At 60.0% G+C, this 22,458-nt stretch overlaps 3 protein-coding genes across 4 annotated transcripts; 1 reads left to right on the plus strand and 2 right to left on the minus strand.

The window, feature by feature from the left end:
• Positions 1–1,233: 1,233 nt before the first annotated feature.
• On the minus strand, positions 1,234–9,227 carry LMAN2L (lectin, mannose binding 2 like). Of its 2 annotated transcripts, XM_061348273.1 has the most exons (9): positions 9,086–9,227; positions 8,873–8,991; positions 6,436–6,553; positions 5,427–5,509; positions 3,891–3,923; positions 3,447–3,608; positions 3,258–3,372; positions 1,967–2,086; positions 1,234–1,670 (listed from the first exon to the last, which is right to left on the minus strand). In XM_061348273.1, the coding sequence occupies exons 1-9, from the start codon at positions 9,201–9,203 to the stop codon at positions 1,528–1,530; spliced, it is 1,011 nt and encodes a 336-aa protein (XP_061204257.1). In that variant the 5' UTR covers positions 9,204–9,227; the 3' UTR covers positions 1,234–1,527. The 2 variants fall into 2 exon arrangements, with proteins under 2 accessions (XP_061204257.1, XP_061204258.1); XM_061348274.1 differs by lacking the exon at positions 3,891–3,923 and having other exon boundaries at positions 1,235–1,670.
• An 838-nt stretch (positions 9,228–10,065) lies between these two features.
• On the plus strand, positions 10,066–19,836 carry CNNM4 (cyclin and CBS domain divalent metal cation transport mediator 4). The gene is made up of 7 exons (XM_061348275.1): positions 10,066–11,494; positions 16,226–16,369; positions 17,097–17,234; positions 17,655–17,824; positions 17,938–18,034; positions 18,637–18,818; positions 19,538–19,836. The coding sequence occupies exons 1-7, from the start codon at positions 10,066–10,068 to the stop codon at positions 19,745–19,747; spliced, it is 2,370 nt and encodes a 789-aa protein (XP_061204259.1). The 3' UTR covers positions 19,748–19,836.
• A 1,655-nt stretch (positions 19,837–21,491) lies between these two features.
• Positions 21,492–22,413, minus strand: ANKRD39 (ankyrin repeat domain 39). Its single transcript, XM_061348277.1, has 4 exons — positions 22,231–22,413; positions 22,047–22,150; positions 21,760–21,963; positions 21,492–21,692 (listed from the first exon to the last, which is right to left on the minus strand). Exons 1-4 carry the CDS (start codon positions 22,328–22,330, stop codon positions 21,555–21,557), a joined length of 546 nt encoding a protein of 181 aa, XP_061204261.1. The 5' UTR covers positions 22,331–22,413; the 3' UTR covers positions 21,492–21,554.
• Between the last annotated feature and the right edge of the window lie 45 nt (positions 22,414–22,458).

Genomic DNA, 22,458 nt, shown 5'->3' on the forward strand with positions numbered 1-22,458 from the left:
AGGGAAGAGCTTCTGCCTCAGAGCTCAGCTCAGTCTCCCCTCGGGCAGGTTCAAGCCATTCCCCTTGGCCTGTCCCTACAGGCCCTTGTCCCAAGCCCCTCTCCAGGTTCCCTGCAGCCCCTTTAGGCACTGGAGCTGCTCTAAGGTCTCCCCTTCAGGAGCCTTCTCTTCTCCAGGCTGCCCCAGCCCAGCTCTCTCAGCCTGGCTCCAGAGCAGAGCTGCTCCTGCCCTCGCAGCAGCTCCATGGCCTCCTCTGGCCTTGCTCCAACAGCTCCAGGTCCCTCTTGTGCTGCTGCCCCAGAGCTGGATCAAGGCTGCAGGGGGGTCTCCCCAGCGCACAGCAGAGGGGCAGGATCCCCTCCCTGAGCTGCTGCTCACACTATCACTCACTCTCAATGTCACACCGTGTCCCCCGCTGTCACACACATCCCAACATTTATTCTGAGACCCCAGAACAGCTCCAGGGGGAGGCACCCGCGTTTCACCCCTGGTTGTGAGGCAAAAACAGAACCAACCCCAGGAACACTCCTTCTACACCACAACCGGTGCTGGGCACTTGGGAAAAGCCCCCCCCCATACTCTGGGATCCCCCCCCCAGGGATCCATCCTGGCTGAGAGGGTCCTGGAAGGCTGCAGGGCATGGACACAGCTCCCCAGGATGCCATTGAGGATGCTGCTGCCAAGGATGGGGCTGCGGATTTGCCATCCCGATGTCCCCAGAGCCATTAAAGACCCCCCTGGGACAAACCTAATGTCTCCTGGGTCCCTCTGGGGACCATTACCTTGTGCTGGGGTCCCCAGGGGTGAAGTGGATGCAACACAGCAAGAGAACACCAAGATATCATTGACCTAAAGCAGTCCCTGAGGTAGGATTAAACCACAACTCCCTGAAAGGCAGCAAAAGCTCCAGCTCCAAGGCAGGGAAAACCCTTGGAGGAGCCCTGGGATGCAGCGAGCACCGAGGGGAAAGGTGCCAGAAGCCACGACACGACATGCAAACAGCACCGGTGCGGGGATCCATGTACAAAGAAAAGCTGTCTGGGCTCCATTGCCAGCCTAAGGCAGGTGACAGAGCAGCCAGAGCGGGGTGAAGAGCTTGGAACATCCCTCCTGGAAGTGGAATCACTTGGAGACAAGAGGCTGGGAGGGATGGAGGGATCTGGTATGGAAACAGGCACTGGGCCCGGTCCTGCTCGCTGGCATCCCCCAGTGCCAAGGTGAGGACTCCTGCCCATGTCCTGCCATCCTCCTCCTCAACAAGTCCCAAAGCAAAGCTCCTTCAGGAGGTGGCAGCTCCATCCCTGAAGCCATCGCACGACATACTGGGGATCCCCGCTCCCACCAGGAGCAGCACTGGAGGTCTGGAGCCCAACAACAAACAGCAGCCGTCCCCAGTGGGATGCTGCGGGGACGCAAAGGTCCCTGCCATGCGGGTCGGTCCATCACGCTCTGGCCAGTGTGGGAATGGTGGGAGGCAGGAGGTGGCTAGCAAGGGCTAGCCATGGGCTATCCCAGGCTATTCCCAAGTCAATAGAAGTGTTTCCGGCTCTGCTCCTGCCACTTGTTGTAGATGATGACACCAATGACGATGGCAAAAACGATGGCAACGAGGGAGAAGAAGACGATCAAGAAGAGAGCCAGGCCACTCATGGGCTCCAGCGGTGCCTCCACTGGGAGAGACAGGAGGGAAACCAGCTTGTGAGCACCCCAAAACCCACACCCCAAGAACCCCTCCTGAGCTGCCCCATCCCTGGCAGTGCTCAAGGCCAGGTTGGACACAGGGGCTTGGAGCAAGCTGCTCCAGTGGAAGGGTCCCTGCCCATAGCAGGGGTTGGAGCTGGATGAGCTTTAAGGTCCCTTCCAACCCAACCCATTCCATGATTCCAGGTGGAGCTCAGCCTGTTTGCTCTCAAAATGATGTAGCTTCTCCTCCACAACCGTATGGCTCCCACCAGCTCCTACTTACTTCCTGGCAGCTTCAGGTTGTCCACGACGGGCAGATAGACCTCCCTGTCCCGCTTCTCCTCCTCTGGGCTCCTCTCCACTGTCAGCTGGTAGAGCTTCAGGGAGATGATGTCGTGGTTGTCTGCAAGCAGAGCACAAGCACCATGTCCTGAGGCACCGGTGCCACACACAGCTCTGGCCAGGGACCAGCACCGGTTGATGTTATCACTGCTCTGCCTTCCCAAGGTGGGAAAACTCACCTCCAGAGGGCAGGCTCTATGCTGGGCCCTCAGCCAACGGGAACCTTTAAGCTAAAGTGAAAACCACCAGCCCCAAGTGGGATTAGCACCCGAAGGGAAGGTGTTAGCATCGGCCTCACGGGCCCTTTCGTGCTGGTGGGGTTGTTAGTGGGACAAGGCGAGGGCTCGGCACCAGGCAGGGATCTGGGAGAGAAAAGGAACTGCTGTTGGAGCCAACAATGGGCTCAGACACCCATTGATGCACTGCTGCAGAGGCAGAGCTCAAATCAGGCTGAAAACGTGCCCAAAGAGACCCAGTGGGGTAAGAGCAGAGCGCACAGCACCTCAACCAGCACCACAAGGGAGGTATTATACAGAGGAGGGTGAAGGGCTGCAGCTTCAGGTGCCTCCTTCAATCAGGAGCAGCTCAGAGCTCCCAGGATGTGAAACCCAAAGCAAAATACCCCTGGAGCAGAGGCCAAGAGGGAGCCCTGTGGCCATTGCTCCCAGTGCTGCCCTTGGGGTTAACCCAGGTACCATGGGCTGTGGTAGGAGAGTGGAGGAGATTCCTTTTCAGTGCTCATCCTTTCACTCCTCTTGTTTTGGAGACAGAACCCTCTGTCTGAGCTGCTCCAGCCGCTTGGCTGCACTCCTGTTGGCTGAGGTTGGGCCATGCAGGGAGCTCAAGGGAAGTGGGAAGCGCTGCCTAAAGCAAGCAACACACCCAGAGCAGGCTTTGGGCTCCTCAGGAGCTGCTGCAAGCTAAAACCCAAAGCTTAAAGGTGTTTAAAGCATGGAATGATCTTCATTTACTTCCACTGTGAGGGTGGTGAGGCACTGGGATGGGTTGTGCAGGGAGGTTGTGAATGCTCCATCCCTGGCAGTGTTCAAGGCTAGGTTAGACGAGGCCTTGGGTGCCATGGTTTAGAGCGAGGTGTCCCTGCCCATGGCAGCGGGGTTGGAGCTTGATGTTCTTGATGCCCTTTCCAACCCTGACTATTCTATGATTCCATAAGCCCCAGCAGGTACCCAGCTGCACAGGAGCTGCTTGGGAAGCCAGGTTTGGGGCAGTACCTGAGAGGTCTCCAGTGACAGACGATGTCCCAAAGTAGTAGCCACGGGGCAGGCGCACACCCGGCACATCGATGCAGTCCCTCCACTCGTGCTTCCCATCGATATCAATGAGGACCTGAAGCAGAAGCAGGTCCCTGAGCCCTCACCATGGCCCCGCTGCCCCCATGGGCCCGGGCTGGTGGCACTCACCGTCAGCCTCCTCTTCACATAGCGGATCACCAGGAAGGTGTCGTGGTTGAGGTTCCTCACCATGGCCGTGCAGCCCCCAAGCTCCGTCGGGCGCCCGTCCCGGTCGTGGTCGTAGGTGAGGGAACCATTGTTCACCATGGCCGAGATGTAGGGGAACACACGCTGCAAAAGGGGGGGCAAGGAGGGGCTGAGCTCTTGGTTTGACCATGAGCCAACAGCCCTATGGAGCCCAAACTCCTTCATCCCACCATGAATCTGCCTCAACACAACACCAGCACGATCCCGTTCCATCCCTGGGACAGTCAGGATGGAGAACAGGCCGTTTCATGCAGCCTCTCCCAGCTAACAAAGGGATTTCTGGAGCTCAAAGGAGGGAATTCCTCAACTGTGAGCCAAGGTGAGACCGGACAGCTTGGGAATGGGAAGGTCAGCAAGAGGAAGTACCTGATTTCCCGGGCTGTACCTCCTCTTCTGAGCCTGCCAGTCCGGGGGTATCGCAAAGCAAGAAAGAGCACAGAAGCAAGAGGGTCACAGACCAGAGTTTAGTGTTAACCTGCAACCTGGATGCTGCCTCCCTGGGGTGCTCAGCTTAGCAGGGACTAAAGCAGAGAGGGGTTTAGGTGTTAGGTGCTGAATCCTGAGCCACACAAAGAGGGAACGGTGCTGGGGGGTGAAAGCATCATCAAGCGTTGCCGTGTTTCTGCTCACCATGCAGCAGCTCACTCACACAACAGAGCCCCAACAGCAAGAGCAGCTCCAGGAAACCTGGAGAGGGGCTTGGGACAAGGGCCTGTAGGGACAGGCCAAGGGGAATGGCTTGAACCTGCCCGAGGGGAGACTGAGCTGAGCTCTTAGGCAGAAGCTCTTCCCTGTGAGGGTGCTGAGGCGCTGGCACAGGGTGCCCAGAGAAGCTGTGGCTGCCCCATCCCTGGCAGTGCTCAAGGCCAGGTTGGACACAGGGGCTTGGAGCAAGCTGCTCCAGTGGAAGGGGTCCCTGTCTGTGGCAGGGGTTGGACCTGAATGGGCTTTAAGGTCCCTTCCATCCCAAACCATTCCAGGATTCTATGATTCAAAGAGTGCTCTGTGCCTGACCAGAGGAGGGCAGCCCTCTCCAGGTGCCAGGGAGCCAGACACCCACATTCCACTCATGATTTCCTGTAAGGAAGACCCATTGTGCACCCCTTTACCCCACAAAAGCAGCTCTGCCAGTGCAAGTCACCAGGATCCACCCAGCACTAACCCCATTAACAAGGCACCCAATGGCTCAGAAAGGCTTTTATAAGCACAAAGTCCACCCCTGCACCAGGGCTGCTGCGTTGGGCTCCTCAACAAAAGCTGGTTGTTCCTCAGCAGCTCCAAGGTCAGGGCACATCCCAAGTGCACCTTCTGTGCCTCTCTCCAGGGTGAGCGGTGTTAATCCCATTTTGGGACCAGCACCAAGGTCTTGGGGTACAACAGTGCCTATGTTTTAGGGAAAACTGGCATTAAGACCGAGTCCAGCTTTGGTTTTGGAGTGATGAAAGAGATTCCAGGGCAGGGCTTGGTTTTCACCACCTCTGCACTCCCTTCTCCATAGGAACCCACACCAATAAACCTCCAAACAAACAAGAGCCACACCAGGAACACAAAGACCTTCAGAAGGGCGTCTTCCAAAGGGGCAGAGCACAGTCACACTGCACCCCAGGGCAGGGAAAGCCTCCTGTGGGGAGCTGCAATGAAACAGCCCTGTCAGGCAGGCAGGGCTGGAACTGCTCTGCTCAAGGTCTGCATTGCTCTTGGTACAGCTTCACCTCAGCTACTGCTTGTGGCAGGCTCCAGAAGAGCCCAGGAGCTCAGCACACAGAGGTGGGACCATCAGACACTTGTTAGTGGGTGCTCTCTTCACTTCAGAGCACAGGGAAGGGCACAGCATGGCAGTGAAGAGCTGTAACCCCAGCTCTGCCCATGCAGGCAGCGTGGTTCTGCTGTCTCCTAACTCACCTCATGCTGCTTCTCCTCGTTTGGGTAGGTGTCCACAAACACTCCCAGGCCCAGGAAGTTATCCTTGCTTCCAAAGACAGGCCCTAGGAGGGAGGAGAGGCTTTGGTTACGGATGGCAAAGGCAGGCAGGCAGTGCAAAGGGGTTGTTCCTCATCATGTCAGGCAAGGAGGAAGCCTTGAGTAGTGACTAAAGCACACAGGGCAGGCAGGGAAGTCAGGGGGCAGATGAAATCCCTTTCCCTTTGCTGCTCAAGGACTGAGCTTCCTCCACAGTCTGGTTGTTAAGGAACTGACTCTCAATGCAGGAAGGACCACGCTTCCCATTACACTGACCCCAAAACCACCCCAAAGCCCTGACCCCCAAGCTGATTCCAGCCTCCCAGTGCCCCTGCGTGAGCAGCAGCTCAGGGAGAGGATCCTGCCCCTCTGCTGTGCTCTGGGGAGATCCCCCTGCAGCCCTGATCCAGCTCTGGGGCAGCAGCACAAGAGGGACATGGAGCTGCTGGAGCGAGGCCAGAGGAGGCCATGGAGCTGCTGCGAGGGCTGGAGCAGCTCTGCTCTGGAGCCAGGCTGAGAGAGCTGGGCTGGGGCAGCCTGGAGAAGAGAAGGCTCCTGAAGGGGAGACCTTAGAGCAGCTCCAGTGCCTAAAGGGGCTGCAGGGAACCTGGAGAGGGGCTTGGGACAAGGGCCTGTAGGGACAGGCCAAGGGGAATGGCTTGAACCTGCCCGAGGGGAGACTGAGCTGAGCTCTTAGGCAGAAGCTCTTCCCTGTGAGGGTGCTGAGGCGCTGGCACAGGGTGCCCAGAGAAGCTGTGGCTGCCCCATCCCTGGCAGTGCTCAAGGCCAGGTTGGACACAGGGGCTTGGAGCAAGCTGCTCCAGTGGAAGGGGTCCCTGCCCGTGGCAGGGGTTAGAGCTGGATGAGCTTTAAGGTCCCTTCCAACACAAACCATTCCCTGCGAAGGCAGCACATCCCTGACACCAGTGCCAGCAGCTCCAGCCACGCTCACCTGGCTGCATGCGATCCTTGGTGTACCAGATGGCAAATCCATCCCCGTTCAGGTTCTTCTTGCCTTGCCCGTGGATCTTGAAGTGCACCTGCATCTCCCAGTCCCGCAGGTAACACGGCTGCAAGCAGAGGAGCGGGGATGGGACATGAGGGTGCCCCAGTGCCAGCACCCACTGCTTCTGTGCCCACTATGGGATGGGTTCAGACACCACCACATCTGCACCATGCTCTCCTTGGCACAACAGCTCCATGGGCCACTACTCTGTGTTTCCCTTGCCATCCCATAGTTTGGTTGGGAGCAATAATCCCAAGGGACATCATTAAGCCAAGGGAATCGGTTGTTACTCAAGGCTATAGAAAGGCAAAGAACCGCTTTGGATCTCACACTATTCCAAGCTCAGGAATTCACACACAGGAAAAGGAGTGTGGAAAAAAGAAGGAGCAGCTCCTGCTTCCTGAGGAGCCAGTTACTGCCTGAGCTCCCAACCCATTCCTTGTGCTAAGGGGCAGGTTTGCTCATGGGATGTTGGGAAGGCGGCTGGTGGGAAGCTCATGGGATGTTGGGTGGCTTTGCTTGGAGCCAACACAAGGACAAGGGAAGGGAGGCCAAAGGACAGGGGAAGGGAGGCCAAAGGGGAAGGGAAAGGGAGGCCAAAGGGGAAGGGAAAGGGAGGCCAAAGGGGAAGGGAAAGGGAGGCCAAAGGGGAAGGGAAAGGGAGGCCAAAGGGGAAGGGAAAGGGAGGCCAAGGGGAAGGGAAAGGGAGGCCAAAGGGGAAGGGAAAGGGAGGCCAAAGGGGAAGGGAAAGGGAGGCCAAAGGGGAAGGGAAAGGGAGGCCAAAGGACGGGGGAAAGGGAGGCCAAAGGACGGGGGAAAGGGAGGCCAAAGGACGGGGGAAAGGGAGGCCAAAGGACGGGGGAAAGGGAGGACAAAGGACAGCAGAAGGGAGGCCAAAGGAGAAGGGAAAGGAAGGCCAAAGGACGGGGGAAAGGGAGGCCAAAGGCAAAGCAATCTGCCTCAATATGATATGTCACTGAATCAGAGCATGAGGGATCACTCTGGTCTCATGGGGTGTTTTCCCTATGGAGCAGGGCTGGACCCCAGGGCACTGCATGCCCGTTGATACCATCCCACATTGAAATCCAACAGCAATGCCATGGAATTCAGGGCACCTTTGCTGTGCACCGGGTGACACCGCACCCGTGCCCACATCACACTGATGCTCATCCACCCCCATAGACCTGGGCATGGCAAAGGGAGCAGCAGCTCCAGCCACAGCGATCCCATGGGAGACCCCGAGCACCCCCCAATGCCCATGGGGGGGGCTCAGCCCTTGCAGGAGTCACCAGGCCCAAGGGTGGGGGCTGCGGTGGTGCCAGCTCTGATCCCCACAGCTCTTCCCTGCCCCACTCTATAACCCCAGGCAGCTTCCCCAATACCCCTTCAACCCCCCCACACCCTCTGGCATGGACAAACTCCCCCCATTTTACCCATTCCCACCCTGATACCCCCCCAAACCCTCCCTTAGCTCAAACCCCATCACCACCCTCCCATTCTTGCCCTGATACCCCCCCAAATCCTCCCTTTAGCTCAAACCCCATCACCACCCCCCCATTCCTGCCCTTATACCCCCCCAAACCCCTCCCTTTAGCTCAAACCCCATCACCACCCTCCCATTCTTGCCCTGATACCCCCCCAAACCCTCCCTTAGCTCAAACCCCATCACCACCCTCCCATTCTTGCCCTGATACCCCCCCCAACCCTCTCTTTAGCTCAAACCCCATCACCACCTCCCATTCTTGCCCTGATACCCCCCCAAACCCTCCCTTAGCTCAAACCCCATCACCACCCTCCCATTCTTGCCCGATACCCCCCCAAACCCTCCCTTAGCTCAAACCCCATCACCACCCTCCCATTCTTGCCCTGATACCCCCCCCAACCCTCTCTTTAGCTCAAACCCCATCACCACCCACCCATTCCTGCCCTGATACCCCCCCAAACCCCTCCCTTTAGCTCAAACCCCATCACCACCACCCCCATTCCTCCCCTGATACGCCCCCAAATCCCACCCTTTAGCTCCAACCCCATCACCACCACCCCCATTCCTACCCTAATACCCCCCAAAACCCTCCCTTCAGCTCCAACCCCATCACCACCCCCCCATTCCTGCCCTGATACCCCCCAAAACCCTCCCTTCAGCTCAAACCCCATCACCACCACCCCCATTCCTGCCCATACCCTGCACCTCTCACTCAGGACCCCCCCAAGCCCTCTGATTCAGCCTCCAGCCCCCCTAAATCCCCTTCCCAAGACCCCCACTCCCCCTATGCTCACCCCAGACTCCCCCCCCAACCTGTCCTTAACCCCTCCCCGAGTCCCTTCACCCCCAAAGGGAGCCCTCCACGGCCCCTTCGCTCCCCCCCCAAGCCCCGGTGCTCACCACTCGGTTCCAGACGGCTCCCTGCTTGCTCTGCACGTCCGGGGTGAGGCGGATGAAGTGGGTCATGACCATGGCGTTACCCTGCAGGTCCCATAGCCCCGAGCTGGCCGAGCCCACACCTGCGGCCCACAACGCAACCGTCGGTACCGGACACCACCGGACACCACCGGGCACCACCTTCCCCAGCGCCCTGCCCTGCCGTGCCCCACTCACCCTGGTAGGGTTTGGAGAGGGAGTGCTCCCGCTTCAGGTGCTCCTCCGTCTGCTCGGCCCGCGGCCCGCCCAGCGCCAGCAGCACCAGCACGGCCGCGTACCGGCCCGACGCCGCCATCTTGCCCCCTCCACCCGCTCTCCGCCCCGCCCCACCCGCCCGTCCATTGGCCAGCTCGCCGCGCCGAGCTCGCCCATTGGTTGCCTCGCCAAGGCCCGCGGTATGCGGGTTGGAGGAGAGGACTGTCAATGGAGAGGAGAGGGGTGCGCGTAGAGGCTGATGGGTAATTTCTTTCTGGCTGCCTTAAAGGATCCGCGCCGGCTCCTGGCGTGCAATGGCCTGAGGTGCGCGCCCCAGGTCCTAGTGCCCCTCTCCTCGGTCCTAATGCCCCTCTCCTCGGCCCTAATGCCCCTCTCCTCGGCCCTAATGCCCCTCTCCTAGGTCCTAGTGCCCCCTCCCGTCCCCCCCCCCGGTCCTAGTGCCCCTCCTCGGTCCTATTGCCTCCCTCCTCGGTATTAGTGCCCCCCTCCCTGATCCTAGTGCCCCTCTCCTGCCCCCAAATCCTAGTTCCTTTCTTATCCCAGGTCCTAGTGCCGCCCTCCAGGTCTTAATGTCCCTTCCCCTGCCCTAGTGACCCCCTCCAGGTCTTAGTGCCTCCCCCCAAGGTCCTAATGCATACCTCCCCAGGACTTAGTTCTCCTCTGCAAGCTCCTGCTCACCCTAGTTTTGCCTGCACCCCACACACTCTCCTTCCCCTAGGGGAGCTCAACTTCCACCTAATGGATACCCGTTTGCTACCCCTTTGCGCCCCTCTTCCACCCCCATCCCCTTCATTCATCCACCCTTGCGGACCCCACCACCCCGGTCCTGCCATCGCCCCTTTAAGACGGTGTGACCCGGGAGGGGTGTGGCGGGAGGGTGTGACGCAGCCCCGTTCGGGGCGGGAAGGGGGCGCGGCGTGAGGCGGTTGCGAGACGCCAACATGGCGGCGGGCGGCGGGTGGCGGCGCGGCGGCGGCAGCGGGGTCCGCTCGGTGCTGCTGCTGCCGCTGCCGCTGCTGCTGGCGCTGCCCGGCGCCGCCGCCGCTGCCGCCGCCGCCGTTGCCGTGACCCGGACGGGGCCGCCGGACGGGGCCAACGTGGTGCTGGGGATGCGGCTGGAGGAGAGCACGAAGCCGGTACCGGCGGCTCCGTCCCGCGGGCCTATCCGTGTGACAGAGGGCAGCGAGCTGCTGCTGCGCTTCTACGGGCAAGGGCTAGGCCCGGGCACCGGGGAACGGGTGGCGTTCGCCGAGCTGCGCCCGGCCGAGAACGGTTCTGCCCCGAACGGCTCCTGCTCCTATCGCACCCAGGACGTGGTGGTGCAGCCGGGCCCCGCGGAGCTCTTCGACACCTCGGCCCTGCTCCGGGTGCGGGTCCGCGCCCTACGGAAGGGCGAGAAGGTAAAGACCTACGTGTTATGCACGCAGCGCCGGGCCGACCAGGCCTGGCTGCCCCATCCCGACCCCGACGGCTGGCTCATGGTGCTGGAGGAGAAGAAGTCGTTGTTGCCGTTGTGGCTTCAGGTGATCCTGATCGTTTGCTTGCTGGTGCTATCGGGCATCTTCAGCGGGCTCAACCTGGGCCTCATGGCGCTGGACCCCATGGAGCTGCGCATCGTGCAGAACTGCGGCACCGACACCGAGAAGCGCTACGCCCGTCGGATCGAGCCCATCCGCCGCAAAGGGAACTACCTGCTGTGCTCCCTGCTGCTGGGCAACGTGCTGGTCAACACCACCCTCACCATCTTCCTCGATGACCTCATCGGTTCCGGCATCGGCGCCGTCGTCGCTTCCACCATCGGCATCGTCATCTTCGGCGAGATCGTGCCCCAAGCGCTCTGCTCTCGCCACGGGTTGGCCGTGGGCGCCAACACCATCGTGGTGACCAAGTTCTTCATGCTGGCAACGTTCCCCCTCTCCTACCCCATCAGCAAGCTCCTCGACTGCGTCCTGGGCCAGGAGATCGGCACCGTTTACAACAGGGAGAAGCTGGTGGAGATGCTGAAGGTGACGGAGCCTTACAACGACCTGGTGAGGGAAGAGCTCAACATGATCCAGGGAGCCCTGGAGCTCCGCACCAAGACGGTGGAGGACGTGATGACCCCATTGCAGAACTGCTTCATGATCAACAGCGACGCCATCCTGGACTTCAACACCATGTCGGAGATCATGGAGAGCGGCTACACCCGCATCCCCGTCTATGAGGAGGAGCGCTCCAACATCATGGACATCCTCTACGTCAAGGACTTGGCGTTCGTTGACCCCGATGACTGCACCCCGCTCAAGACCATCACCAAGTTCTACAACCACCCCGTGCACGTCGTCTTCCACGACACCAAGCTGGATGCCATGCTGGAGGAGTTCAAAAAGGGTAAGGGGGTGCTGCTGGTTCCATGGGGTGCTGCTGGTTCCATGGGATGCTGCTGCTTCCATGGGGTGCTGCTCACTTCCATGGGGTGCTGCTGGTTCCATGGGGTGCTGCTGGTTCCATGGGGTGCTGCTGGTTCCATGGGGTGCTGCTGGTTCCATGGGGTGCCGCTCGCGTCCATGGGGTGCTGCTGGTTCCATGGGGTGCTGCTGGTTCCATGGGGTGCTGCTGGTTCCATGGGGTGCTGCTGGTTCCATGGGGTGCTGCTGCTTCCATGGGATGCTGCTCACTTCCATGGGGTGCTGCTCACTTCCATGGGGTGCTGCTGCTTCCATGGGGTGCTGCTGCTTCCATGGGGTGCTGCTCACTTCCATGGGGTGCTGCTCGCTTCCATGGGGTGCTGCTGCTTCCATGGGATGCTGCTCACTTCCATGGGGTGCTGCTCACTTCCATGGGGTGCTGCTCACTTCCATGGGGTGCTGCTTACTTCCATGGGGTGCTGCTCACTTCCATGGGGTGCTGCTACTTCCATGGGATGCTGCTCACTTCCATGGGGTGCTGCTCACTTCCATGGGGTGCTGCTTACTTCCATGGGGTGCTGCTGCTTCCATGGGGTGCTGCTCGCTTCCATGGGGTGCTGCTGCTTCCATGGGGTGCTGCTCACGTCCATGGGGTGCTGCTCACGTCCATGGGGTGCTGCTCACGTCCATGGGATGCTGCTCACTCCCACGGGATGCTGCTGCTTCCAATGGGTGCTGCTCACTTCCATGGGGTGCTGCTCACTTCCATGGGGTGCTGCTCGTGTCCATGGGGTGCTGATGCTTCCCTGAGGTGCCATCCATGGGGAGCAGGTTTTGGTTGGGAGCACAGGACCCCGGGGGCACGGTGCTGGGTGCAGGCAGCTGACCCAGGAGCCTCCCATTCTCTGCCCGTGGCCAGCACCAGCCCCAGGGGCCACTTTGGGACCGGTCCCTTTGGTTTCATCCCCAGCCCCGGGGGCCCTTGGATGGAAAACGAGACCTGGGCAATTGCTGCGCTCCCAGCCCTGGGCTTGGCTCCCTCCTCCCAGCCCCATTCCCGCTCTGCTTCCTGCTTATGGGGCTGGGAGCAGGAGCTGAGCCCTCTGGGATGAGCTTTGAGGCTGGGAGCCCCCATGCCCTTCCCAGCTTCCCTTATGGGAGTGGGATGAAGCAACGATCCCGGCTCTGGTGGGGGATGCCAGGGTCAACCCCAGTCCTGCATCCCCATCCCCGTGTCCCGCTGTGCTCAGGGGCTGTTGTGATGGGATTTAATGGATCAGATCATTCCACCTGCAGCAAATGGGAAAGGGTTTGGGAGCCGCTAGGTCCCAGGTGTGTAAAGGTAGGGAGGAGGCAGCAGCTCCGAAAGCATGGGCACGGCTCCCTTGTGGGAATGCCAATGGGATCTCAGCATCGTTCCCTTCGGTTCATCCCAGCACCAGTGAACCCCAGTCCTGTTGCTGCCGGAGCCGCTGTTATCCCGGCTGCTGGCACCGGCTTTCCCTCCGGCAAATCCTTCCTAAGGGATTTAAAGCCTCTCCTTCCGGTGACAAAGCCACCCACGTCCCACAGGGCTGGGTTTCAGCCTCCTTGATCCTCATGGATGCGGCTCCGTGCTGGGGCTCTGCCCTCATCCCCCTTTAGGAGCACCCGGAGCAGAAGCAGCGCCCGTGCCCTTTGCCCAGTGGATCCCAGTGTTTGCTTTGCCACCGGCCGCTCCCAGTGGAGCTCATCCCTGAGTCCCCATCCCCATCCCTGGCAGTGTTCAAGGCCAGGGGCTTGGAGCAAGGTGCTCTATGGAAAGGGTTGGAGCTGGGTGAGCTTTAAGCTCCCTTCGACCCAAACCAGGCTCATGGGGTTCAATGAGCACAGGGAGCTCAAGAGGCCCAAGTGATTCTCTATGGGGCTGTGTTGAGGTCAGGGAGGGAGCATCATCACCTTCCTCCCTGCATCACTTTCCCCAGGCTAAGGAGTGCATCCTGTGGGTGCTCTGGTGTTCCACACACTGCTCCTTTCCCTGGAGCACAGCTTGGATGTTCCTTGTCCAAGGAGCTTTTCCCAATGGATCTGTGTCATTTGGGGATGGAGCAGGAGAAACACGCACCCAAGAGCAGAGCCAGCCTGGGTTCCAGCTTTGGATTTAGCTGGGAGAAGGCAAACTGCATCCTGCCTACCCAAACTGCATCCTACTGCATCCTGCCTACCCAGACTGCATCCTACTTACCCAAACTGCATCCTACTGCATCCTACCTACACAGACTGCATCCTGCCTACCCAGACTGCATCCTACTGCATCCTGCCTACCCAGACTGCATCCTACCTACCCAAACTGCATCCTGCCTACACAGACTGCATCCTACTGCATCCTGCCTACCCAAACTGCATCCTACCTACACAGACTGCATCCTGCCTACCCAAACTGCATCCTACTGCATCCTGCCTACCCAAACTGCATCCTGCCTACCCAAACTGCATCCTGCCTACCCAAACTGCATCCTGCCTACCCAAACTGCATCCTGCCTACACAGACTGCATCCTGCCTACCCAAACTGCATCCTGCCTACACAAACTGCATCCTGCCTACACAGACTGCATCCTGCCTACACAAACTGCATCCTGCCTACACAGACTGCATCCTGCCTACACAGACTGCATCCTACCTACCCAGACTGCATCCTGCCTACACAGACTGCATCCGCCTACCCAAACTGACCCCTACCAACTGCATCCTAACACTGCATCCTGCCTACCCAAACTGCATCCTGCCTACCCAGACTGCATCCTGCCTACCCAAACTGCATCCTGCCTACACAAACTGCATCCTGCCTACACAGACTGCATCCTGCCTACCAAACTGCATCCTGCCTACACAAACTGCATCCTGCCTACACAGACTGCATCCTGCCTACACAGACTGCATCCTGCCTACACAGACTGCATCCTCCCTACCCAAACTGCATCCTGCCTACCCAGACTGCATCCTGCCTACACAGACTGCATCCTGCCTACCCAGACTGCATCCTGCCTACCCAAATTGCATCCTGCCTACAAAAACTGCATCCTGCCTACACAGACTGCATCCTGCCTACACAGACTGCATCCTGCCTACCCAGACTGCATCCTGCCTACCCAGACTGCATCCTGCCTACCCAGACTGCATCCTGCCTACACAAACTGCATCCTGCCTACACAAACTGCATCCTGCCTACCCAAACTGCATCCTGCCTACACAAACTGCATCCTGCCTGCACAAACTGCATCCTGCCTACCCAAACTGCATCCTGCCTACCCAAACTGCATCCTACCTACACAAACTGCATCCTGCCTACCCAAACTGCATCCTACCTACACAAACTGCATCCTGCCTACACAAACTGCATCCTACCTACACAGACTGCATCCTGCCTACACAAACTGCATCCTACCTACACAAACTGCATCCTACTGCATCCTGCCTACCCAGACTGCATCCTACCTACACAGACTGCATCCTACCTACACAAACTGCACCCTGCCTACACAAACTGCATCCTACCTACACAGACTGCATCCTGCCTACCCAAACTGCATCCTACCTACACAGACTGCATCCTGCCTACACAGACTGCATCCTGCCTACACAAACTGCATCCTGCCTACACAGACTGCATCCTGCCTACCCAAACTGCATCCTGCCTACCCAAACTGCATCCTGCCTACACACACTGCATCCTGCCTGCACAAACTGCATCCTGCCTACACAGACTGCATCCTGCCTACACACACTGCATCCTGCCTACACAGACTGCATCCTGCCTACACAGACTGCATCCTGCCTACACAGACTGCATCCTGCCTACACTGCATCCTGCCTACACAGACTGCATCCTGCCTACACAAACTGCATCCTGCCTACACAGACTGCATCCTGCCTACACAAACTGCATCCTGCCTACACAAACTGCATCCTGCCTACACAGACTGCATCCTGCCTACCCAAACTGCATCCTGCCTACACAAACTGCATCCTGCCTACACACACTGCATCCTGCCTACACACACTGCATCCTACCTATGCAGACTGCATCCTACCTACACAAACTGCATCCTGCCTATACACACTGCATCCTGCCTACACAGACTGCATCCTGCCTACCCAAACTGCATCCTGCCTACCCAAACTGCATCCTGCCTACACAAACTGCATCCTGCCTACACAAACTGCATCCTGCCTACACAAACTGCATCCTGCCTGCACAAACTGCATCCTGCCTACACAGACTGCATCCTGCCTACCCAAACTGCATCCTGCCTACACAGACTGCATCCTGCCTACCCAAACTGCATCCTGCCTGCACAAACTGCATCCTGCCTACACAAACTGCATCCTACCTACGCAAACTGCATCCTGCCTACACAAACTGCATCCTGCCTGCACAAACTGCATCCTACCTACACAAACTGCATCCTGCCCTCACTCATCCCACATTGTAATAGGGAATGGGCCCCCAGGGGGCACATTCCATCCCCTTGGAGCCCCATTGCCAAGCCCTGGCCTCAATCACTGCCATTGCACTGGGGTTGGTGCCCAGCCCAGGGCTGTGTCTGTCTGAGCTGGTTCCTTGTTTCCTAGGCAGGCGGGTGGTGGGATGTGGGAAGCAGTGATCCCAGTGACCCCCCCCCATCCCAGGAATTGGGGGGGTCCCTTTCCAACACCCCCTGTGCCAATCCATAGGGAAATCCCACCTGGCCATCGTGCAGAAGGTGAACAACGAGGGCGAAGGGGACCCCTTCTACGAGGTGCTGGGGCTGGTGACGCTGGAGGATGTCATCGAGGAGATCATCAAGTCGGAGATCCTGGATGAGTCAGACACGTACAGTAGGTGTTGGGCTCGCTGCCTGCCCCCTCCTCATCCCCCTGTATCCCTCCTGTATCCCCCTGTATCCCGCTGACATCCCCTTGTGTCCCCCTGTATCCCGCTGACATCCCGCTGTATCCTCCTCTATCCCCCTGTATCCTGCTGACATCCCCCTGTATCCCGCTGACATCTCGCTGTATCCTCCTCTATCCCCCTGTATCCCGCTGACATCCCGCTGTATCCCCCTGTATCTCCCTGTATCCCCCTGTATCCCACTGACATCCCCCTGTATCCCGCTGACATCCCCCTGTATCCTGCTGTACCCCCCTGTATCCCGCTGTATCCCCCTGTATCCTGCTGTATCCCCCCTGTACCCCGCTGTATCCCCCTGTGTCCCACTGACATCCCCCTGTATCCCACTGACATCCCGCTGTATCCCCGTGTCCCCCTGTATCCCGCTGACATCCCCCTGTATCCTGCTGTATCCCCCACTGTATCCCCCTGTATCCCGCTGTATCCCCGCTGTATCCCCCTGTACCCCGCTGACATCCCCCTGTATCCCCCTGTATCCCACTGACATCCCCCTGTATCCCCCTGTATCCCACTGACATCCCACTGTATCCCCCTGTATCCCCCTGTATCCCCCCTGTATCCCTCTGTATCCCCCTGTATCCCACTCTATCCCGCTCTATCCCCCTGTATTCTACTCTATCCCACTCTATCCCACTGACATCCCTCTCCCCACAGCCGACAACCGCAGCAGGAAGCTCGTCAACAACCACAAGGGCAAACGGGACTTCTCGGCCTTCAAGGACCCCGTTGGGGAGCAGAAGGTGAAGGTCTCCCCGCAGCTCCTCTTGGCCGCCCACCGCTTCCTCTCCACAGGTAAAAGGGGGGTGGGTTTGGGGTGGGGGGGGAGCCCCCTGAAGCTCAGGGCACCCTTTGGCTCAGTGCAATGGCTCCAGCAGCTCCCCAGCACTGAGCTGGTGGGCTCCATTCCTGTCTCCCCACCAAGGGAGAGTCGCTCCAACCATGATGCTCAGGAGTTATGGGGTGCTTGTGCCTCATCCTGCCCCCCTCTGTCCCAACCCCACAATGGGAATGGACGGGGCTCAGGGATGCTGTGATGCTCACAAGGTCCCCATTCCACCAGTGTGGTCCCATTCCCCACATCCCCAAGGCTGGGGTTGGCATTGCTGGAGACCCAGAGCTTTATGTTGGTGGTGCCAAGGCAGCACACAGAGGGACAGGGGGGGATGCACCTTCCTGTGGCTCTGAGCCCTTTTCTCCCCCTGTTGCTCCCAGAGGTGACGCTCTTCACCCCCACCTACATCTCAGAGAAGATCCTCCTGCGGCTCCTCAAGTACTCCCATGTCATCCAGGAGCTGAAGTTCGATGAGGGCAACAAGAAGGCCCCACGCCACTTCCTCTACTGCAAGAACAAAGCAGCCGACTACTTCACCCTCATCCTGCAGGTACCCGCCTGCTGCCCCACAAGTGGGGTCCCCTGTGAGAGCCATCACCCCCGGCCCCATAGTGACAGAGGGGTTGGGGTCTCATCCAACCCAACCCCTTCTCTCCCTTGCAGGGCAAGGTGGAGGTGGAAACGGGCAAGGAGTGCATGAAGTTTGAAGCAGGAGCGTTCTCCTACTATGGGGTGATGGCCATCAGCCCCTCTCCTACTGGTAAGCACCCCCACATTGCTTGGGTGTCAGCATGGGGAGAGCGTTATTGCTCCTGGTGGGGACAGGAGATGCTGGAGCCCCCACTGGTGCCCCCTGAGCTGCCCTTAGGGGGCTGTGACACTGACTCTCATGGTGCTTAGTGTCAGCAGCACCCATCTGTAGGTGCTGCGAGGGGCAAAGGGACCTGCAGCCACCCTCCCCTTCACCCCCAGGCTTCTCCTCACCTTGTCCTCTGTGTTTTCTGGTCCATCTGTGTACCCTCTATCCAAGCACATCACCCTTTCCACATCACCCCACCTTGTCCCTAACCCATGTGGGGTGACTGAGCCACAGTATCCTTGATCCTGGTCCCTGTCCCCTGGTGCAAGAGGCACCAGAGGGTTGGATGGATCAAATCCGGTGGTAGAGGGCAGCACTGGGATGGATGCACACATCCCATCGCTCCTTGTCACCACTGGGATCGCTGGAGCCTGCAGGATGGGGATCTCCCTGCACAGAGCCAGGGCAGCATCACCAGGGGCTCAGCACCCCGTTAGGTGCAGGCACAGGCCCCAGGGGTGGTGGTGCAGGGCCTGGCTGACCCCATCCCTCCCATCCCACAGAGATGCGCTCCCCATCCCACGTCAGCAGCCTCAACCACTCAGCATCCCTCAACTACCACGAGCGCTCCGACTCCATCTCCTCGCCCATCAGCGGCAGCACCACCCAGCTCAACACCAGCACCAGCGCCCAGTACGTGCCCGACTTCAGCGTCCGCGCCCTCACCGACCTCCAGTTTGTCAAGGTGAGGGGTTTGGGGCACCAGTGTGGGGGGGAGCGGCTGAGGGGGCTCAACCTGCACAAGAGGAGGCTCAGGGAGGACCTCAGAGCAGCTTCCAGTGTCTGAAGGGGGGTACAAGGATGCTGGAGAGGGGCTCTGCATCAGGGACTGTAGGGATGGGACAAGGGGTGATGGGTTCAGACTGAAACAGGGGAAGTTCAGGCTGGAGATAAGGAAGAAGTGATTTATGTGAGGGTGCTGAGGCGCTGGCACAGGGTGCCCAGAGAAGCTGTGGCTGCCCCATCCCTGGCAGTGCTCAAGGCCAGGTTGGACACAGGGGCTTGGAGCAAGCTGCTCCAGTGGAAGGGGTCCCTGCCCATGGAAGGGGTTGGAGCTGGGTGAGCTTTAAGGTCCTTTCCAGCTCAACCCATTCTATGACAAGAGGAACCGGCCTCAAGCTGCACCAGGGCAGGTTTAGATGGAGCTGAGGACCAATTCCTGCCCCAGAGGGTGCTCAGGCATTGGAACAGGCTGCCCAGGGCAGGGTCCCTGCAGGTGCTCACACCCCCTCAGTGCCATGGGGCAGGGGTGGCCTTGGCAGTGATGGGAACGGTTGGACTGAATCCTAAACCTCTTTCCCATCATTAACTCCATGGTTCTAAGATGAGGTGAACCCCCATAGCGATGCTCTTGGGGCTCCATCCCCACTCCTCACTCCTTCCCATCTCCCTTTGCCCCCCCAGATCATGCGCCACGAGTACCAGAACGCCCTGACAGCCTCCCGTATGGACAGTTGTCCCCAGTCCCCCGACAGCAACTGCCCCAGTGCAGACACGGACGCACCGGAGAAACCAGAACCTCCCAGTACCGCCGACGAGACCACGAGCCTCCTGAACAAGAGGAACTGCCTGAGCCGGCGGAGCAACCACAGCCTCTTGGAAAACTCCATCTGACCCCGGCCCTACCGGCACGGGCTCGGTTTTAGGGGACCCTAAGTAGGTGACACCGTGCCGGGGCGCCCGGAGAAGCCAGGTTGAACCCGTGGTGGTTAAAACGGAGCTGGGATCTGCTGCTGCTTTTCCAGGCTGGTTTCTTTTTGTGCTCCATCTACAGGGTGGCACAAAAAACCCTCGTTCAGCTCAGGGAGCTTCAGGTCTCGGGGTTTTGGGGGGGCTCTTGCTTGTGGCCATCCCAGCCCCTCTGCCATGGTTTTTATATGGGGGGGGGTGTGTGTATGTGTACAGCTGGGATGTGACACGATGGTGGCATCTCATCCTTCTCCATGCCCGTCGTTCCCCTTTCCCGCTGGCCCGGGAGATGGCGAGGACGTGGCAGCGGAGAGAGAGGTCGGCGTCAGGCCTGAGGCCACGGGGATGGTCGCCGGTGCGAAGCCACCACCACCACCATGGTTCAGACTTGACCCCCCCCCCCCCTTCCTCTGCCACTCACCGGTGTCATGAGGACGGCAGCGCCGGGTCCTTGTCATTATGTGTATGTGTGTGTGTCCCTCCAAGGGGGTGGTTTTGGTGCCTTCCCCCCCTTTGCCACCCCCCCATATCCATGGGGTGGGGCGTGGGGCCGGGGGCACAAAGCTAGTGACCAAAGTTGTACAAGCAGGAGGGGGCCAGCACCGTGTGTGCCCCCCCCCCCCCCAAGCACCAGGGGGGGACCCCCAGACCCATAGGTGCCCCATAGAGGGGATGGGGGGAAGGAGATGTGTTGTCCCCCCCCTAAAAGCACAAGTTCCCTGCGTGACCTGTGTAAGTTATTAGGAGAAGGTGAATCATTGTTGTTAATTCCATCTCGATGCTCGGATCCGGGGGCCTGCGGGGGGCGATGATCGAAATAATAATAATTATGAATAATAATTAATAATAATAATTAATAATAATAAACAAGACAAAAAAAAGGACCTTTTTTATTAAATCTTTCTCTATGCAAACCCCACCCCCCGGGAATTCCTATTTATTGTCCATATTAACTTTGATTTGTATATTTGGGGTGTCCCGTTCCCCTCCCCCATTATCCCGGTTGTGATACCGACTGTGGAATTCTATCTGACGGGGTTTTGGGGGTGATTTTTGGGGTAATAAAAGCCTCTCTCTGTACGTCGGTCTCCTCCGTGCTTAACGGTGGGGTGGGGGGGCTACGGGAGGTCCCGGTTACCGGGAGGGAGCTACGGCGGTCGCCGCCTTTAGATGACGCGGCCCCTTTAAATCTTTCCCCGCTGTTGTTTACAGCGCGGAGCTAAGGTACCGCCTCCCTGTGACGGTGATTGGCTGCACTGCGTGAGGTGGGGCGAACGGCGATTGGCAGTCAGGAGGAACGGCGGAGGGGCGGGATGCGCTGTGGGCGGTGATTGGCTGTGGAGCGGGGAGGGCGGAAGCGATGTGCGGTGAGGCGGGCACTGATTGGTTATCCGGAAGGGGGTGGGCGGGGCGCTGCGTTGGGCAAGGCTCTATCGCAGGCTTGGTGCTGCAGTTACCACATAGAGGAGCTCGGTGACGGGTGGGAGCCGCCGCCATCGCTCCTTCTCTCGCAGGTACGGCCCCACCGGGCCGCCCCACGGCAACGAGCTGGTTGTGACCGCCTCCCCCCCTTCGGGTCTGCAGAGGAGCGGGAAGGGAACAGCTAAAAATGGCTCCGGACTCCCCTGAGGGGTGAGCCCGGCGCAGGGACAGAGACACGGACACAGCGTTGGGTGCCGCAGGCGCTGTTTATCCATGGAGAGGAGTCCCGCGGCGGCTCCCGTGTCCCCGCTCAGGTACCCAGCAGGTCCCGCACCGCCGGGTGGGCCACGTCCAGCGGCCGCCGTCCTTTGGCATCGGCGATGCCGGCCAGCGCCGGGCTGTGCTGTAGGAACAGCGCACACAGCTCCCGGTGGCCTTGCTCGGCCGCCTGCGGGTGACACGGTGTGGGTGACAGCACCGGGGACACCCCCCCCGCCCCGGCCCCATTGCCCCACCTTGTGCAGGCTGGTGCGGCCGTCGCTATCGGCAGCAGCGGGGTCAGCGCCGTGAGCCAGCAGGAGCCGGGCGATAGCGAGGTGTCCGCAGAAGCTGGCGCGGTGCAGTGGGGTGGCCCCGCCGGGTGTGCGGGCGTCGCAGCAGGCTCCGCGCTGTAGCAGCAGCCGGCACACCCCCAGGTGCCCGTTGCGGCTGGCGTAGTGCTGCGGGCGGCGGCGCGGTGGGCACGGCGGTCGGGATGCTAGTACCGCCGGGCCCACCCCCGCCCGTGTTCCCCGCCCCGTACCAGCGCTGTGTACCCCGCTAGGTCGGTCTGGCCGGGCTCCCCGCGCCGATCCAGCAGCTGCCGCACTCGGGGCTCGTCCCCGTCCCGCGCCGCGGCCCAGATCCCTGCGGGCAGCGGGCACCGGGTCAGGCGGGGCTCGGAGCACGCCCCTGGCCGCAGCCCCCCGTCCCGCTCCACACCCGACCCCGCTCGAAGTCCATCTCGGGCAGGCTCTGGTGTGCGCTGGGCACCGCCACCCGGGACGGGCAGCAGGGACCCGGCGGCGAGCGGCGGCCCTCAGCCATCGCCCTGGCCGGGGGAGGCCGAAGGGAGCCGGGGGAAGGCGGGAACAACCGGAAAGATTCGAGGGACTGGCCGAAAGGAGCCGAGGGAAGACGGGAATAGCCGAAGGGGACTGAGGGGAGACGGGAAG

Source organism: Neopsephotus bourkii, unplaced genomic scaffold, assembly GCF_033783945.1.
Source record: "Neopsephotus bourkii isolate Nb327-2 ecotype Australia unplaced genomic scaffold, CSIRO-AGI_Nbou_v1 NB_346, whole genome shotgun sequence".
In the NCBI taxonomy this organism is placed as follows: Eukaryota; Metazoa; Chordata; class Aves; order Psittaciformes; family Psittacidae; genus Neopsephotus; species Neopsephotus bourkii.

Coding starts and splice junctions, on each gene's coding strand:
- CNNM4 (XM_061348275.1), top strand. CDS start 10,066: ATGGCGGCGGGCGGCGGGTGGCGGCGCGGCGGCGGCAGCGGGGTCCGC. Junction 17,825..17,937: donor ACTTCACCCTCATCCTGCAG/GTACCCGCCTGC, acceptor TCTCCCTTGCAG/GGCAAGGTGGAGGTGGAAAC. Junction 18,035..18,636: donor CATCAGCCCCTCTCCTACTG/GTAAGCACCCCC, acceptor CCCATCCCACAG/AGATGCGCTCCCCATCCCAC.
- ANKRD39 (XM_061348277.1), bottom strand. CDS start 22,330: ATGGCTGAGGGCCGCCGCTCGCCGCCGGGTCCCTGCTGCCCGTCCCGG. Junction 21,964..22,046: donor TAGCGGGGTACACAGCGCTG/GTACGGGGCGGG, acceptor CGCCGCCCGCAG/CACTACGCCAGCCGCAACGG. Junction 21,693..21,759: donor GCCGCACCAGCCTGCACAAG/GTGGGGCAATGG, acceptor TGTCACCCGCAG/GCGGCCGAGCAAGGCCACCG.
- LMAN2L (XM_061348273.1), bottom strand. CDS start 9,203: ATGGCGGCGTCGGGCCGGTACGCGGCCGTGCTGGTGCTGCTGGCGCTG. Junction 3,924..5,426: donor ACGAGGAGAAGCAGCATGAG/GTGAGTTAGGAG, acceptor CCGGACTGGCAG/GCTCAGAAGAGGAGGTACAG. Junction 3,373..3,446: donor ATGTGAAGAGGAGGCTGACG/GTGAGTGCCACC, acceptor CTTCTGCTTCAG/GTCCTCATTGATATCGATGG.